This window comes from Meles meles, chromosome 7, assembly GCF_922984935.1.
Source record: "Meles meles chromosome 7, mMelMel3.1 paternal haplotype, whole genome shotgun sequence".
Taxonomy (NCBI): domain Eukaryota; kingdom Metazoa; phylum Chordata; class Mammalia; order Carnivora; family Mustelidae; genus Meles; species Meles meles.
This window is the reverse complement of record NC_060072.1, coordinates 93880419-93898881: the sequence shown is the minus strand read 5'-3', so window position 1 is coordinate 93898881 and position 18463 is coordinate 93880419. Positions and strand designations below refer to the sequence as shown.

The following is an 18463-nucleotide window of genomic DNA, read 5'->3' as shown; positions in this document are numbered from 1 at the left end:
CTTCATGAATGTTTGTGAGGTAGGATTAGCTGGATACACATTTTATAAATTATAGAGTCTTAAACAAAGGAATTTATGAGAAATTTTTATTACCCAAGCCTACCATATATTCAGATATATGTGATAGTGCAGACAAATCACATTATTAACATTTCACACTTTATCTCTTTGGTTTGAATTAATATGAGATTATTTTATAGTAATATTCTGCCTACAAAATTAAATATTATTTCCTAGTGAGTATGTTTGCCTTTCATTATCTTTGATCCTTGCTCATGTAAACTATAGAAAAAAAAAAAAAAACATAAACTGCTCATGGTAAGTAAACTAGTAATGCTATTTTCTTTCAAAAATGTAAGAGTAGTTTCAAATATCATGTAAGTTATATACAAATAAATATCAGTGATAAAGTGATATTTTATTATTATTCCTTGTATAAAGCATTAATTATTGCTCATTTTCTATTTTCTAATTCCATAAATAGAGCTTCAAGTTTGATTTACACATTTCCATCTGCATTTCTAATATTTAAGTAGTTTAAACCATGCACTGTACTGAAAAATTGTGGAGGGAATGAGGATTATCCTAGTGCTTTCTGGATAAACAGAGTGCCTGACAACTCTACAAGTCAATCAAACATGACAAGGTCACAGGATATTTTTTCTTTGGAGAATTGGCTTCACATATTTTAATACAGTTTATAAAAATAGGAAAGACAGCTCTTTAGAGGTGCTAATTCTTATTAATACTTTGAGCAATAAAAACACAATTGATAATTTGTGTGGTTTATGAATTTGTATATGAGGTGATGGGCTAAATCATGTAAATGGAAAAATATTATGTATTCAATAATAAAAAGAAGAAAAACTTCAGAATAGGCAAAGATAACTGATTGACCAAACTAATAAGGGGTGTAATTTAAATATTTTTTTGTTTAAAGGAAATAAAACATACACCATATGATATAGTTTATTTTTTTTCTCTCTGCCAGTGCTTATGTTTACTTAGAAGTACCTTATTTATTTGGCAAATTGATAACAATTCCTCAGATTAATAGGGAAATGAAGTGCATCACTGATTTTTTTTTAAAAAGGTTTTTTTACTTTTTCAGTGTTCCAAGATTCATTGTTTATGCACCACACCCAGTGCTCCATGCAGTGTATGCCCTCCTTAATATGCACCACCAGACTCTATCCATTCCTCCACTGCCTCTCTTCCAAAACACTCAGTTTGTTTCTCAAAGTCCACAGTCTCTCATGCTTCATCTCCCCTTTCAATTTACCCCAATTCACTTTTCCTTTCCTTCTAATGTCCTCCATGTTATTCCTTATGCTCCACAAGTAAATGAAACCATATGATAATTGACTTTCTCTGCGTGACTTATTTCACTCAGCATAATCTCCTCCAGTCCCATCCAAGTTGACTCAAAAGCTGGGTATTCATCCTTTCTGATGGAGGCATAATATTCCATTCATCTGTTGAAGGGCATCTTGGCTCTTTCCACAGTTTGGCTCTTGTGGACATTGCTGCTATGAACATTGGGGTACAGATGGCCCTTCCTTTCACTGCATCTGTATCTTTGGGGTAAATACTCAGTAGTGTAATTGCCAGGTCATAGGGTAGCTCTAGTTTTAATTGTTTGAGGACTCTCGACACTGTTTTCCAAAGTGGCTGCACCAACTTGCATTCCCACCAATACTGTAAGAGAGTTCCCCTTTCTCCACGTCTTCTCCAACATTTGTTGTTTCCTGTCTTGTTAATTTTGGCCATTCTAACTGGCGTTAAGTGGTATCTCAATGTGGTTTTAATTTGAATTTCCGTGATGGCTAATGATGATGAACATTTTTTCATGTGTCTGCTAGCCTTTTATATGTATTCTTTGGAGATATGTCTGTTCATCTCTGCTGCCCGCTGTTTGACATGACTATCTGTTTTTTGGGAGTTGAGTTTGAGGCGATCTTTGGAGATCTTTATAGAACTTTGATATCAGTCCTTTGTCTTTAGTGTCATTCGAGAATATAATCTCCCATTCTGTGGCTTGCCTCTTTGTTTTGTTGACTGTTTCCTTTGCTGTGCAGAAGCTTTTGATCTTGAGGAAGTCCCAAAAGTTCATTTTTGCTTTAGTTTCGTTTGATTTTGATGACATATGTTGAAAGATGTTGCTGTGGCCCATGTTGAAGAGGTTACTGCCTATGTTCTCCTCTAGGATTTTGATAGATTATGCCTCACATTGAGGTCTTTAATCCATTTTGAGTTTCTCTTTGTGTATGGTGTAAGAGAATGGTCAAGTTTCATTCTTCTATACATAGCTGTCCAATTTTCCCAGCACCATTTATTGAAGATACTGTATTTTTCCCACTGGATATTTTTCCCTGCTTTGTCAAAGATTATTTGACCATAGAGTTGAGGGTCCATATCTGGGCTCTCTACTCGGTTCCACTGGTCTATGTGTCTGTTTTTGTGCCAGTACCATGTTGTGGTGATCACAACTTTATAGTAAAGCTTGAAATAAGGTAACTAGATTTATTTTAATTGAAAATATGGCTCTAAATATATAACCAATAAGGGTTCTGAATTCACATTATTTTTATTTTGCTATTATAAAATAATAAATTAGAGAAATTAGAGAAAGCATGTTCCACTGTATATTTCTTTGGTAGGATATTATTAAGGATGGCTGAATTTTAAAAAAATAATTTTTAATTTTTTATTAATATGTAATGTATTATTAGCCCTAGGGGTACAGGTCTATGAATTGCCAGGTTTCACACTTCAGAACACTTACCATAGCACATACCTTCCCCAATGTCCATAACCCAAACACCCACTCCCAACCCCCCTCCCCCTTGCAACCCTCAGTTTGTTTTGTGAGATTAAGAGCCTCTTATGGTTTGTTTCTCTCTCCATTCCATCTTGTTCATTTATTCCTTCTCTACCCCCCAAGCTCCCTACATTGTCTCTCAACTTCCTCATATCAGAGAGATCATATGATAATTGTCTTTCTCTGATTGACTTATTTCACTAAACATAATGCCCTCTAGTTTCCTCTACATTGTCACAAATGGCAAGATTTCATTTCTTTTGATGGCTGCATAGTATTCCATTGTATATATATACCACAGTTCTTTATCATTCATCTGTTTATGCACATCTAGGCTCTTTCCATAGTTTGGCTCTTGTGGACATTGCTGCTTTAAATATTTGGGTGCACGTGCCCCTCTGGATCACTACATTTGTGTCTTTAGGGTAAATACCGAATAGTGGGATTGTTGGGTCATAGGGTAGTTCTATTTTCAACTTTTTGAGGAACCTCCATGCTGTTTTCCAGGGTGGCTCACCAGCTTGCTTTCCCACCAACAGTGTAGGAGGGTTCCTCTTCTCTGCATCCTTGCCAGCATCTTTCATTTCCTGACTTGTTAATTTTAGCCATTCTGACTGGTGTGAGGTGATATCTCATTGTGGTTTTGATTTGTGTATCCTTGGTGCCGAGTGATGTGGAGCACTTTTTCATGTGTCTGTTGGCCATCTGGATGTCTTCTTTGCAGAAATGTCTGTTCATGTCCTTCTTTGCAGAAATGTCTGTTCATGTCCTCTGCTCATTTCTTGAATGGATTATTTGTTCTTTGGGTATTGAGTTTGATAAGTTTTTTGTGGATTTTGGATACTAGCCCTTTATCTAATGTGTCGTTTGCAAATAATAATGGCTTAATTTTTAATAAAAAATATAAAGGCCCTATAATTTAGAAGCTCTTTGAAAGTACTTTATTTTTAATTATGCTTATTTTTGTATATATTTATGGATATCATACCTTCATGTATCAGATACAGATTGGGGTCAGTTTGTATAAACATTTTTGCAATTTTGTGTCTAAAATACATTTAGAAGTTTTTGAATCACTTCAAAATGTAATTATCTGAATGACTAAAATTATTTAAAGAATTGCTTATTTTTAAATATTTAGATTATTTTCTACTCTTCACTCAAAACTATGCCATGACATATAGCTTGTATGTAATATGAAAATTTAATTGCCTTTTGAGAAGGATAAATATTCCATTATATACCCTAAACATTTTTTCCTTTCCAAAGGAATAACATTTTTTTTACATTATTGAACTTATTATTACAATAGCTTCAATTTATTATTTGATATTCTTTTTTGGGGGGAGGGATATTCTTTATTCATTCTTAAACAATAAAAGACCCACCAAAATTTCAGTCTTAAGAGCAGAGTGATCTTTTCCTCAGTAGCCATTAGTATGTTCTTCTTGCTCAGATTCATTACTGGACTTTTTTAAATGTGGTTATATTTGCTTCATATTGTTTCAGTTTTTTTTTTTTCTGGATTTAACTAGTATTTGTTTTGTTGTGGTATTACATTCTTACACTCTTTATCTTTTGTCATTTTTTTTTCTTCATCAGTATTTCATAGAAAAGTTGCAAGAGGGGGGTGCCTGGGTGGCTCAGTGGGTTAAGCCTCTGCCTTCAGCTCAGGTCATGTTCTTGGTGTCCTGGGATTGAGCCCCACATCAGGCTTTCTGCTCAGCAGGGAGCCTACTCCCCCACCCACCCCGCCTACCTCTCTGCCTACTTGTGATCTCTCTCTCTCTCTCTCTGTGTCAAATAAAAAAATAAAATCTTAAAAAAAAAAGAAAAGTTGCAAGAGGCTATAATGGGCTATCAACAAATACCAATTTAATATGAAACCTAAATTTCAGAATTTAACTGTAGGTCTTAATTCATTATACTGGCATATTCTATTTTGGTGAAATTAATAATTAAAGATGAATGAATTATTTTTGAATCTGGAACCAAGATTTTATCTAATGTATTTAAGGAAGAACAAATTTGGAATTAGTTACAGTTGAGCTGGAAGTTTGTAAGTAATGGTGAAAAAATAAACTATTATGGATTTTGCAGGTCAATTTTCAAAACTGAGTTGATTTCTATTGTGCTTTTTAAAGCACTGTCTTTTGCAGTTGAAGATCATATCTTCAACCTCATAGAGTATTTCCTCATAAATGGGCATATATGTGAATATGGATCTCTTTATATATTATTTCCTTGGTATAAAGCTACTCATACAGTTTCTTATCATTGTACCTTTTATTTCTAGAATTTGCTTGATATCACAAAAGAGAAATGAAGAACCATACAAAACAGATGAGTTTATCCTTCTGGGGCTGACAGATAATTCTCTCTTACAGATTGTCATCTTTCTTTTAATTCAGAGTATACATGTTGATAATAAACCACTTAGTCCAGCACTGTCAGAAATGGAATACATATTTATTTAATTCAACTTTTTCTTGACTTTACTCTTAGAGAAAGGTAAATTTCCAGTATAATTCGATGCCACATTCTTAATCTATCTATTAGTTGACTCCTTTATCCTTTCCCGGGTGAAACTGCACTCAGTATCTTCTGCATTCAGTATTCACACGCATAATTTGCTTATGACAAATGGTATGATACTGAATGGAGAAATGGTATGTTTTTCAGAATCCTGAAGAACACTGTGAGATAAAAGGTAATAGCAATTCAGTTCAGTAATGTAATACTCTTTGAATGTGTTGCATTTCTTAATAGTTTTCCATTAACAGAAGAAATCATTTGGCTGTGAAATAAATCATATGTCTATGAAAAAGCACAAAACAAGTAAAAAATAATCCAGCAATCAATGCTTAAGCATATTGACAAATAAAAACAAATTAATGAGGCCTGAGGTTCTAACTAATTGAAACATGGAGCCATAATGTGGAGAGTTGTAGAATATGAAAGCAGAGATAAATAAAAATGAAGAAAAGACACACTGACTGAACAAAGATTTTTAACCTACCATGTGTTCAAGGGGTAGAAACACTTTGAGAAATCTCCAGTGAAAATATTTGGACCTAGATATTTCTTTGGGGAAGTTTTGTTTTTTTTGTTTTGTTTTGTTTTGTTTTTTTTGTATTTTAATTTATTTATTTTTTCAGCGTAACAGTATTCATTGCTTTTGCACAACACCCAGTGCTCCATGCAAAACGTGCCCTCCCTATTACCCACCACCTGTTCCCCCAACCTCCAACCCCTGACCCTTCAAAACCCTCAGGTTGTTTTTCAGAGTCCATAGTCTCTTATGGTTCGCCTCGCCCTCCAATTTTTTTTTATAAATATATAATGTACTTTTATCCACAGGGGTACAGGTCTGTGAATCGCCAGGTTTACACACTTCACAGCACTCACGATAGCACATACCCTCCCCAATGTCCATAATCCCCTCCCTCTCTCCCAACCCCACCTCCCCCCAGCAACCCCCAGTTTGTTTTGTGAGATTAAGAGTCATTTATGGTTTGTCTCCCTCCCAATCCCATCTTGTTTCATTTATTCTTCTCCTATCCCCCTAAACCCCCATGTTGCTTCTCCATGTCCTCATATCAGGGAGATCATATGATAGTTGTCTTTCTCTGATTGACTTATTTCACTAAGCATGATACGCTCTAGTTCCATCCACGTCGTCGCAAATGGCAATATTTCATTTCTTTTGATGGCTCCATAGTATCCCATTGTGTATATATACCACCTCTTTATTCATTCGTCTGTTGATGGACATCTAGGTTCTTTCCATAGTTTGGCTATTCTAGACATTGCTGCTATAAACATTTGGGTACACGTGCCCCTTCAGATCACTATGTTTGTATCTTTAGGGTAAATACACAGTAGTGCAATTGCTGGGTCATAGGGTAGTTCTATTTTCAACATTTTGAGGAACTTCCATGCTGTTTTCCAGCGTGGTTGCACCAGCTTGCATTCCCACCAACAGTGGAGGAGGGTTCCGCTTTCTCCGCATACTCGCCAGCATCTGTCATTTCCTGACTTGTTAATTTTAGCCATTCTGAGTGGTGTGAGGTGATATCTCATTGTGGTTTTGATTTGTATTTTCCTGATGCCGAGTGATGTGGAGCACTTTTTCATGTGTCTGTTGGCCATCTGGATGTCTTCTTTGCAGAAATGTCTGTTCATGTCCTCTGCCCATTTCTTGATTGGATTGGTTGTTCTTTGGGTGTTGAGTTTGTTAAGTTCCTTATAGATTTTGGATACGAGCCCTTTATTTGATATGTCGTTTGCAAATATCTTCTCCCATTCTGTCAGTTGTCTTTTGGTTTTGTTAACTGTTTCCTTTGCTGTGCAAAAGCTTTTGATCTTGATGAAATCCCAATAGTTCATTTTTGCCCTTGCTTCCCTTGCCTTTGCCATTGTTCCTAGGAAGATGTTGCTGCGGCTGAGGTCGAAGAGGTTGCTGCCTGCGTTCTCCTCAAGGATTTTGATGGATTCCTTTCTCACATTGAGGTCCTTCATCCATTTGGAGTCTATTTTCGTGTGTGGTGTAAGGAAGTGGTCCAATTTCATTTTTCTGTAAGTGGCTGTCCAATTTTCCCAGCACCATTTATTGAAGAGGCTGTCTTTTTTCCATTGGACATTCTTTCCTGCTTTGTTGAAGATTAGTTGACCATAGAGTTGAGGGTCTATTTCTGGGCTCTCTATTCTGTTCCACTGATCTATGTGTCTGTTTTTGTGCCAGTACCATGCTGTCTTAATGATGACAGCTTTGTAATAGAGCTTGAAGTCCAGATTGTGATGCCACCCACTTTGGCTTTCTTTTTCAATATTCCTTTGGCTATTCGAGGTCTTTTCTGGTTCCATATAAATTTGAGTATTATTTGTTCCATTTCTTTGAAAAAAAAAAAAGGATGGTATATTGATAGGGATTGCATTACATGTATAGTTTGCTTTAGGTAGCATAGACATTTTCACAATATTTATTCTTCCAATCCAGGAGCATGGAACATTTTTCCATTTCTTTGTGTCTTCCTCAATTTCTTTCATGAGTTCTTTATAATTTTCTGCGTATAGATTCTTAGCCTCTTTGGTTAGGTTTATTCCTAGGTATCTTATAGTTTTGGGTGCAATTGTAAATGGGATTGACTCCTTAATTTCTCTTTCTTCTGTCTTGTTGTTGGTGTACAGAAATGCAACTGATTTTTGTGCATTGATTTTATATCCTGACACTTTACTGAATTCCTGTACAAGTTCTAGAAGTTTTGGAGTGGAGTCTTTTGGGTTTTCCACATATAGTATCATATCATCTGTGAAGAGTGATAGTTTGACTTCTTCTTTGCCAATTTGGATGCCTTTAATTTCTTTTTGTTGTCTGATTGCTGAGGCTAGGACTTCTAGTACTATGTTGAATAGCAGTGGTGATAATGGACATCCCTGCCGTGTTCCTGACCTTAGCATAAAAGCTTTCAGTTTTTCTCCATTGAGAATGATATTTGCGGTGGGTTTTTCAAAGATGGCTTTGATAATATTGCGGTATGTGCCTTCATTCCCTACACTTTGAAGAGTTTTGATCAGGAAGGGATGCTGTACTTTGTCAAATGCTTTTTCAGCATCTATTGAGAGTATCATATGATTCTTGTTCTTTCTTTTATTAATGTGTTCTATCACATTAATTGATTTGCGGATGTTGAACCAACCCTACAGCCCTGGGATAAATCCCACTTGATCGTGGTGAATAATCCTTTTAATGTACTGTTGAATCCTATTGGCTAGTATTTTGGTGAGAATTTTTGCATCTGTGTTCATCAAGGATATTGGTCTGTAATTCTCTTTTTTGGTACGATCCTTGTCTGGTTTTGGGATCAAGGTGATGCTGGCCTCATAAAATGAGTTTGGAAGTTTTCCTTCCATTTCTATTTTTTGGAACAGTTTCAGGAGAATAGGAATGAGTTCTTCTTTAAATGTTTGGTAGAATTCCCCTGGGAAGCCGTCTGGCCCTGGGCTTTTGTTTGTTTGGAGATTTTTGATGACTGTTTCAATCTCCATACTGGTTATGGGCCTGTTCAGGTTTTCTATTTCTTCCTGGTTCACTTGCGGTAGTTTATATGTCTCTAGGAATGCATCCATTTCTTCCAGATTGTCAAGTTTGTTGGCGTAGAGTTGCTCATAGTATGTTCTTATAATTGTCTGTATTTTTTTGGTATTAGTTGTGATCTCTCCTTTTCATTCATGATTTTATTGATTTGGGTCCTTTCTCTTTTCTTTTTGATGAGTCTGGCCAGGGGTTTATCCATCTTATTGATTCTTTCAAAGAACCCTCTCCTAGCTTCATTGATTTTTTTCTATTGTTTTTTTGGTTTCTATTTCATTGATTTCTGCTCTGATCTTTATGATTTCTCTTCTCCTGCTGGGTTTAGGGTTTCTTTCTTGTTCTTTCTCCAGCTCCTTTACGTGTAGGCTTAGGTTGTGTACTTGAGACCTTTCTTGTTTCTTGAGAAAGGCCTGTACCGCTATCTATTTTCCTCTCAGGACTGCCTTTGCTGTGTCCCACAGATTTTGAACCGTTGTGTTTTCATTATCATTTGTTTCCATGAATTTTTTCAATTCTTCTTTAATTTCCTGGTTGACCCATTCATTCTTTAGAAGGATGCTGATTAGTCTCCATGTATTTGGGTTCTTTCCAGCTTTCCTCTTGTGATTGAGTTCTAGCTTCAGAGCATTGTGGTCTGAAAATATGGAGGGAATGATCCCAATCTTTTGATACCGGTTGAGACCTGATTTGTGACCCAGGATGTGATCTATTCTGGAGAAGGTTCCATGTGCACTAGAGAAGAATGTGTATTCTGTTGCTTTGGGATGAAATGTTCTGAATATATCTGTGATGTCCATCTGATCCAGTGTGTCATTTAAGGCCTTTATTTTCTTGTTGATCTTTTGCTTGGATGATCTGTCCATTTCAGTGAGGGGAGTGTTCAATTCCCCTACTATTATTGTATTATTATTGTTGATGTGTTTCTTTGATTTTGTTAGTAATTGGTTTATATAGGTGGCTGCTCCCACGTTAGGGGCATAGATATTTAAAATTGTTAGATCTTCTTGTCGGATAAACCCTTTGAGTAGGATATAGTGTCCTTCTTCATCTCTTATTATAGTCTTTGGCTTAAAATCTAATTGATCTGATATAAGGATTGCCACCCCAGCTTTCTTCGGATGCCCATTAGCATGGTAAAATGTTTTCCACCCCCTCACTTTAAATCCGGAGGTGTCTTCGCGTCTAAAATGAGTTTCTTGTAGGCAACATACTGATGGGTTTTGTTTTTTTATCCATTCTGATACCCTCTGTCTTTTGATTGGGGCATTAGGCCCATTAACATTCAGGGTAACTATTGAGAGATATGAATTTTGTGCCATTATTAGCCTGTATGGTGACTGTTACTGTATATTGTCTCTGTACCTTTCTGATCTACTACTTTTAGGCTCTCTCTTTGCTTAGAGGACCCCTTTCAATATTTCCTCTAGAGCTGGTTTGGTGTTTGCATATTCTTTCAGTTTTTGTTTTTCCTGGAAGATTTTTATCTCTCCTTCTATTTTCAATGTTAGCCTAGCTGGATAGAGTATTCTTGGCTGCATGTTTTTCTCGTTCAGTGCTCTGAATATATCATGCCATCTCTTCCTGGCCTGCCAGGTCTCTGTGGATAAGTCTGCTGCCAATCTAATATTTTTACCATTGTATGTTATACACTTCTTTTCCCGGGCTGCTTTCAGGATTTTCTCTTTGTCACTAAGACTTGTAAATTTTACTATTATGTGACAGGGTGTGGACCTATTGTTGACTTTGAGGGGGGTTCTCTGCATCTCCTGGATTTTGATGCTTGTTCCCTTTGCCATATTAGGGAAATTCTCTCCAATAATTCTCTCCAATAGACCTTCTGCTCCCCTCTCTGTTTCTTCTTCTTCTGGAATCCCAATTATTTTAATGTTGTTTCATCTTATGGTATCACTTTTCTCTTGAATTCTCCCCTCGTGGTCCAATAGCTGTTTGTCCCTCTTTTGCTCGGCTTCTTTATTCTCTGTCATTTGTTCTTCTATATCACTAATTCTTTCTTCTGCCTCATTTATCCTAGCAGTGAGAGCCTCCATTTTTTATTGCACCTCATTAATAACTGTTTTGATTTCTACTTGGTTAGATTTTAGTTCTTTAATTTCTCCAGAAAGGGCTTTTATATCTCCAGAGAGGCTTTCTCTAATAACTTCCATGCCTTTTTCGGGCACGGCTAGAACGTTCAGAATCGTCATCCTGAACTCTTGATCTGACATATTACCAATGTCTGGGTTGATTAGGTCCCTAGCCTTCAGTACTGCCTCTTGTTCTTTTCTTTGTGGTGATTTTTTCCGTCTTGTCATTTTGTCCAGATAAGAGGATATGAAGGATCAAATAAAATACTAAAAGGGTGGCAAAGATGCCAGAAAAATGTGCTGTAACCAAATCAGAAGAGACCCCAAATTGTTGGGGGGGGAGAAAGGGGATAAAAAGAAGTTCAGAAAAAAAAAAGAAAAAAATTTAAAAAATAATACAAATAAAGAAAAATTATAAAAAAAAGAAAAAATATATATATATTGGTAAACTAGTCAAAAACGTTAAAAAAGAAAAGGGTAAAAGTTTTAAAAAATTTAGCAGAAGAAGAAAAAAGAAAAAATTGAAAAAAGAAAAAAAAATTGAATTAGCCACAAGACTAAAGAATCATGGGGAGAAAGCCATGAGTTCCGTGCTTTGCTTTCTCTTCCTCTGGAATTTTGCTGCTGTCTTAGGAATTGAACCTGCTTTCCTTGATAGATGAACTTCGTCCTGGCTGGATATTTTGTTGATCTTCTGGGGAGGGGCCTGTTGTTGTGACTCTCAAGTGTCTTTGCCCGAGGCGGGATTGCACTGCCCTTACCGGGGGCCAGACTAAGTAATCCGCTTGGGTTCGCTTTCTGGAGCTTTTTTTCCCTGAACGCCTTCCGTAGAGTTCTGGAGGACGGGAAAGAAAATGGCGGCCTCCTAGTCTCCGGCCTGGAGGAGCCGAGAGCACGGGGCCCCACTTCTCTGTGTGCCCCCAGAGGACAGCACCCAATCACTCCCGTATCCCTAGCCTCTAGCCACGCTCCGAGCTCACCCAGCCCGCGACCAGTTCAAGGTAACCCCGAGCTGAGAGTTCAATCCTTGGCTCTGTCTCTGTAGCTGGCTTCTCCGTTCTAATACCTTCGAGCTCTGTGACACTCCGACACCCCGGATCCTTCTGTGACCCTGCCGGACCTGGGGCCACGCTGACCCCGCATGGGCTTCACCCTGGTTTAGCCTCTGGAGCAGTGTCCCTCAGTGGAACAGACTTTTAAAATTCCTGATTTTGTGCTCCGTTGCTCCGCCGCTTGCCGGGAGCCGGCCCCTCCCCCGTGGTCTCTCTTCCCGTCGTTTTAGATTCACTTCTCCGCCAGTCCTACCTTTCAGAAAGTGGTTGATTTTCTGTTTCTAGAATTGCTGTTCTTCTTCTCTTTGATCTCCCATTGGATTTGTAGGTGTTTGCAATGTTTAGATAAGCTATCCAGCTGATCTCCTGGTACCTGATGTAGTCTCAGCCTGCTACTTCTCCGTCATCTTGACTTCTCCTCCGGAAGTTTTATTTTTAATCATGAGCCCAATTTACCTAATAATTACAAAGATACTAAAATTATTTATTTCTTATTGGGTAAGCTATAGCAGTTTGTGTTTTTTTTTTTAAATTTAATTTATTCATTTGACAGACAGTGATTACAAGTAGGCCTAGAGGCAGACAGAGAGAGAGGAGGGGAAGTAGGCTCCCTGCTCCGCAGGGAGCCTGATGCGATGTGGGGCTTGATCCAAGGACCCTGAGATCATGACCAGAAGGCAGAGACTTTAATCCACTGAGCCACCCAGGTGCCACGGCAGTTTGTGTTTTTTGAAGAATTGGTTTACTGCACCTGTCAAATTTGTTGCATAGATTTGTCCATAATATTCTCATATTATCACCACATGTTGTCACATAATATCATAATATTTGTCCATAATATTCCCATATTATCACTAAGATGTGCATTGTCTCTAGGGATGTGCCTTGTTTCATTTTGATATTGGTAATTTGAGCCGTTTTATTTGTCTCTCTCCTCTCATTCTTATTAGATGCTTGCCAATTTTATTGATATTTACAAATTAACAGCTTTTTTGTTTCATTGATTTTCTCTATTGTTTTTCTGGTTTGGATTTATTGTATTTCTGCCTTTCTCTTTATTCTTTCTTTCTGCCTGTTTTGAGTTTATTTGCTCCTCCTTTCTATGTTGAATGAGGAAAGCTTAGATTATTGATTCAAGTCATTTCTTCTTTTTTCTTTTTGAAAATTTTATTTTTCGGTAGTTATTCTTTAAGTTATATGTACATACGTATGTATTTAAATGTTTCAAGCTTTTTAATTCCCATTAGTTAATACGAAGTGTAATATTGGTTTCAAGAGTAGAATTTACTGATTCAGCATCTACATATAACACCCAGTGCTCATCATAACAAGTGTCCTCCTTAATTCCCATCACCTGTTTAGCCCATCCCCCACCTGCCTCCCCTTTTTTATTTTTTTACTTTTTTCCTTTTTAACATATTTCTTTTTTTTAATTTAATTTTATTTTTTCAGTGTTCCAAGATTCATTGATTATGCACCACACCTAGTGCTCCATGCAATATTTTCTTCACAATATATTCCCTCCTTAATACCCACCACCAGGTGCACCCAACACCCCACCCCCCTTCCCTCCAAAACCCTGTTTGTTTCTCAGAGTCCACAGTCTCTCATGGTCCTATTTTCCAATGTAAGTATTTCATGCTATTAATTCTCAAAAGCACCGCTTTTGCATGGTCCCAAATTTTTTGATAATTTGTATTTTCATTTTAGAGTTTTCATATAATTTTTCTGTCCCACCCTCTATCTCCTGTCCTTCAGAGAAGAGGCTGACAAGAATGTTAGATCTTTTGTTATTGTCTGAGGGATCCCTCAGGCTCTCTTCATTATTATTGTTATGCTTATCACATATTCAGCTTATTTTCTCCCTAATTCATATTGTATATGTATGTTGTTTCTTTGTCAAGTTCACTGAATCTATTCTCTGTGGCTTCCATTCTTATGTTGAGCCTGTCTATTGAATTTGTTTCTATAACTAAGTCTTTCATGCATATTCTTCACTGCACCTACCTGGCTTTTCCTTATGCCAGTGCACACCACCTCAGTCTTTCTAGAAATGTTTGTTTTTTCTACCTTATATCTTCAGATCCTCACACTTCCTACTTTTCTGAGAGCTTTATGAATTGTTTGGGAAGGAAGACAGCTGTCAGCATTTGCTCACCATCTTATTGGAACTTCCTCAGATTTTCAATGTCCAACTTTGGAGTAATTTCAGTTTTAGCATCACCAGAAAATGATCTTTAAGGCACTTCTTTTCCTTCATCTGATTAGTATTTTTTTATTGTGTTCCCATTTGTTGTTTTCATAAAATGCTCAAATAAATCCAACTCAATTTTAAAAAATTTGAAACTTCTCCAAGTATTTTCTACCTCCAATGATTTTTTTTTTCAGTCCTAAAATTACTAGTTGATTATTCTTTCTGTCTTATTCTTTGCTGAGGATTTCTTTCTTTCTTTCTTTCTCTTTCTTTTTCTGTCTTTCCTTTCTTTCTTCTTTCATTCCTTCCTCTCTTTATTTCTTTCTTTTTCTCTTCCCCCCCTCTTCTTCTCTTTCTTGACTTTCTAGTTTTTCTTTTCAGCCAATGTCTTCATAATTGTTTGCTGAAGCACTTTTACAATAGTTGCTTTAAAATATTTATTAGGTAATTTAGGTATTAGGTATTTATTAGGTAATTCTAACACCTCTTACATTGTGGTGTTGCTTTCAGTTGATTATCATTTTTTCACTTAATTTAAGATTTCCCTAGTTATTGGTATTACAGGTGATTTTTTAAATTGAAGTCTGGATAGATTTGCTTTTATGTTAGGAGTCTCTGGATCTTAGACTTTCTGTTGTAGCTGGCTTCCCCTGAGACTGGTCCAGCAGTAGAAGGCAAGAACTCAACCCTGTTACTGCCAGATGTGGGTGCCCTACTTGGCCCTTCTCATCAAGGTGGAGGGGGGTTCCTCATTAACAGCTGGTCAGAATAGGATTTTTAGGTACCCACTGACCTCTGCTGGTAGGAAAGAGAAGAGGACACTTTCCATTTTTGAACCCGGTTTTTGATGTGTTTTCAGATATCTGTGTATATCTGAAGTAGACGGGATCCTTGCATGTTGGCAGTACCAGACATGCTCTATAGAAGAAATGGCTTATGAGGGCCAACTCCTTATGTGGTTTATCACTAGGACAATTATATCTTAGATGATCTTATATAGCAGATCATCTAATCTTATATAGCAGATCATTTTTCTTAGCATAATTTTTTCTTTTTTTTTTTTTGAGGTTGTAGGCCAAATTATGTTTGGATAAATCCACTACTCAAACACTTAAACACGGCAAAAATTAGGAAGTCAGATATTTAGGCCTTGGCTTAGGAGTGGGTTAACCAATGGTTTAGATGACATTATCTCAGAAGCAAGATTAAGCTCTGTACAAAGTTTTAAAAAGTTTTAAAAGAGGGGAATAGAGAATGAGAGACAAAATACTATCAACAGTTAATTACAGAACAAAGAGTTGCTCATAAACTTGGGAATGAAAGCAAAACAAGAAAAAAGAGAGGAAGAGTATGTTCCTCAAATCCAGGGATAAAGAATGTTTTATAAGAGACAGATTATATGACAATATAATACCAGATATTTATTGAGCTCTTCAAGTAAACACTTTAAATGACCTAATTTGCCTTCATCAAACAAAAAAAATCAATAAAAATTATGACTATGTCCATAACCCATTGGGTAGGGTATGTGCTATCGTGAGTGCTGTGAAGTGTGTAAACCTGGTGATTCACAGACCTGTACCCCTGGAGATAAAAATACATTATATGTTTATAAAAAAAAAAATTGGAAGGGGAGGTGAACCATAAGAGACTATGGACTCTGAAAAACAACCTGAGGGTTTTGAAGGGTCAGGGGTGGGAGGTTGGGGGAACAGGTGGTGGGTAATAGGGAGGGCACGTTTTGCATGGAGCACTGGGTGTTGTGCAAAAGCAATGAATACTGTTACGCTGAAAAAATAAATAAATTAAAGAAAAATTATGACTATGGATTATTCATCCAATTTGATAATTAATGAGGCCAAGACACTGAGTGGTTAAATAAAGCTGGTACAAGTCATTTAAAGGGAGTTAAACATACCATAAAAACACACCCAAAATATCCAAAGTCAGAATTTAACAGTATTGACTTAGTGTAATTTAATAGAAATACACTTGGTCTACAGCATTTAGACTTGTCACAGATGCTTTTAGGTGAAGGGATGATTCATCAATTACCTTTATGTCTAGGTAAAAAGAAAAAAAAAACAGGCATAGGAGGAAAGAACAATGATATTTATTATCAATATCATCCTGTTTTTCTCAGTGTCTTAGTATGTTGATGATTAGAGTGTGGCTCCTTCTCTTAAGGCAGTTTTAATAACCAGTTTTAAGTGATGGTATATGCACACACACACACACACACATAAGTGCATACATATGTATGATCAATCATGTATGTATATAATTGAATAACTAAAAAATACTAATGGCATATGCTTTTTCAATAGATTATGCAGTGATAAACATCAACACAATGTATTTGAAGCACATTTATGTAGGAAGTGATTTAGTAATTTCTTTGTTATATCATGGGAAAAATACTACAAATCATTCCATAATGATTTTGTGCCTAAATTCATTTAAGCAGAACTTATAAAAACTTTGAATCCAAAATAATAAATAATTTTTTTCCTAAGAATTGATAAAACTAAGGAGAGAGAAGAAATACAACAACAAATTATCTATTGGCTCTCTCATGAAAGTGTTGTGTGTATAGTGCTAACCTTAGAAACATAATGGTTGGTTATTTTATCAGAAAAAAAAAGTTTATTTGGGAATGGTGAATGAAAGAGAATTACAGTTTGTGGCATGAAGGCTATAGGCAAATCCAACAAAGAAGAAGGATATTATTTTATGGAGAATAAGGTGGAATCTGGGAGCAGTTGTTTTGAACAAAAGTTCATTGGAGAAAAGCAAGAATTTAGGGTGATGATGATTTCTCATTGGCCGAGTTGCAGGGGTAGTCAGTTTATTGTAGGAGATACAATGTACATCTTTCCGTGTTGGGGACTGTAATTAATGATTCTTTTCTGCCCTCCATTTTTCTGGTGAGGTCTATAATTGACAGTTCTTCCTATAACTGACATTGAGTGGTATGGCTCCTCCCTTTCAGCTTTCTCTTCTAGTATCCCAAGTCCATTTCAGTGAGGTTTCCTACTTTTAATTTTCACAATATTTTAGCTATAAATACAGTCAGATCAATGCTTTTGAAAAAATGATCTTTTTCATAACATCTTTAAATGCTTGTATCACTTCCTGGTTCCTTAAAGTGTAAATAAAGGGATTCAGCATAGGAGCAACAGAGGTATTGAGCATAGCTACACCTTTTGTCAAAGCAACCCTTTCCTTTGTTGATGTTTTCACATCCATGAAGATGCAACTTCCATAAGAGATAGAGAGAACTATGATATGGGATGAGCAGGTTGAGAAGGTCTTTTTTCTTTGTTGAGCTGAAGGGATTTTCAGAATTGTCTTAAGGATGTAAGAATAGGAGAGAATTACTAACACCAAAGTGGACATAAGAGTAAGCACAGCTAAAACAAAGCTCATGAGCTCTAGAGTACTTGTGTCTGTGCAAGAGATCTGCAGTAAAGGAGCAGAATCACAGGTGAGGTGGTCAATGACATTGGAGTCACAGAAATCCAGCTGCAGGCCCATGGCCAGTGTTGGGAAGATTACCAAGAAACCAGCCAGCCAAGAGCTGACCACAAGCTGATAGCAGATCATGTTACTCATGATGTTTGTATAATGCAAAGGCTTACAGATGGCCACGTAACGATCATAGGACATACAGACCAAAAGGAAAAACTCTGTTGAGCCAAGAAGGATGAAGAAAAACAGTTGAGCTGCACGAGCACTATAGGAAATAGATTTGTCTCCAGTTAGGATGCTGATCAAAAATCTAGGATTACAGACAGAAGTAAATGAAATTTCTAAGAAGGAGAAATTCCTGAGGAAAAAATACATGGGGGTCTTCAGGTGGGAATCCAGCAAGGTAAGAATGATGATGGTGAGATTTCCAGTAACACTCAGTACATAGGTGAGAAATAGAAAGAAGAAAATTACAACTTGTACTTCTGGATTATCAGTCAGACCCAGGAGGATGAATTCAGTCACTGATGATCTATTTTTCATTTCTGGTTTTTCACCAATCTTACTGGCAAAAATCAATATAGACAATAATAAATCAGTCAGACAAACCCAAATATCTGTCCCTATTTTTTAAAATAATGATTGTAAAAAATTATAAAAGTGAAATTATGACTATATTTTCACAAAAAGTACCTGGCGCTTAAAAATTTTCCTTCTATAAATACATTCCTCATTTTCCCCAATTCT

The 18463-nt window shown here is 36.5% G+C and overlaps 1 protein-coding gene across 1 annotated transcript; it reads right to left on the bottom strand.

Moving 5' to 3' along the window:
• Nucleotides 1–8076: 8076 nt before the first annotated feature.
• LOC123946674 (olfactory receptor 6C76-like) lies at nucleotides 8077–18259 on the bottom strand. Its single transcript, XM_046012318.1, has 2 exons — nucleotides 17338–18259; nucleotides 8077–8093 (listed from the first exon to the last, which is right to left on the bottom strand). The coding sequence occupies exons 1-2, from the start codon at nucleotides 18257–18259 to the stop codon at nucleotides 8077–8079; spliced, it is 939 nt and encodes a 312-aa protein (XP_045868274.1).
• Between the last annotated feature and the right edge of the window lie 204 nt (nucleotides 18260–18463).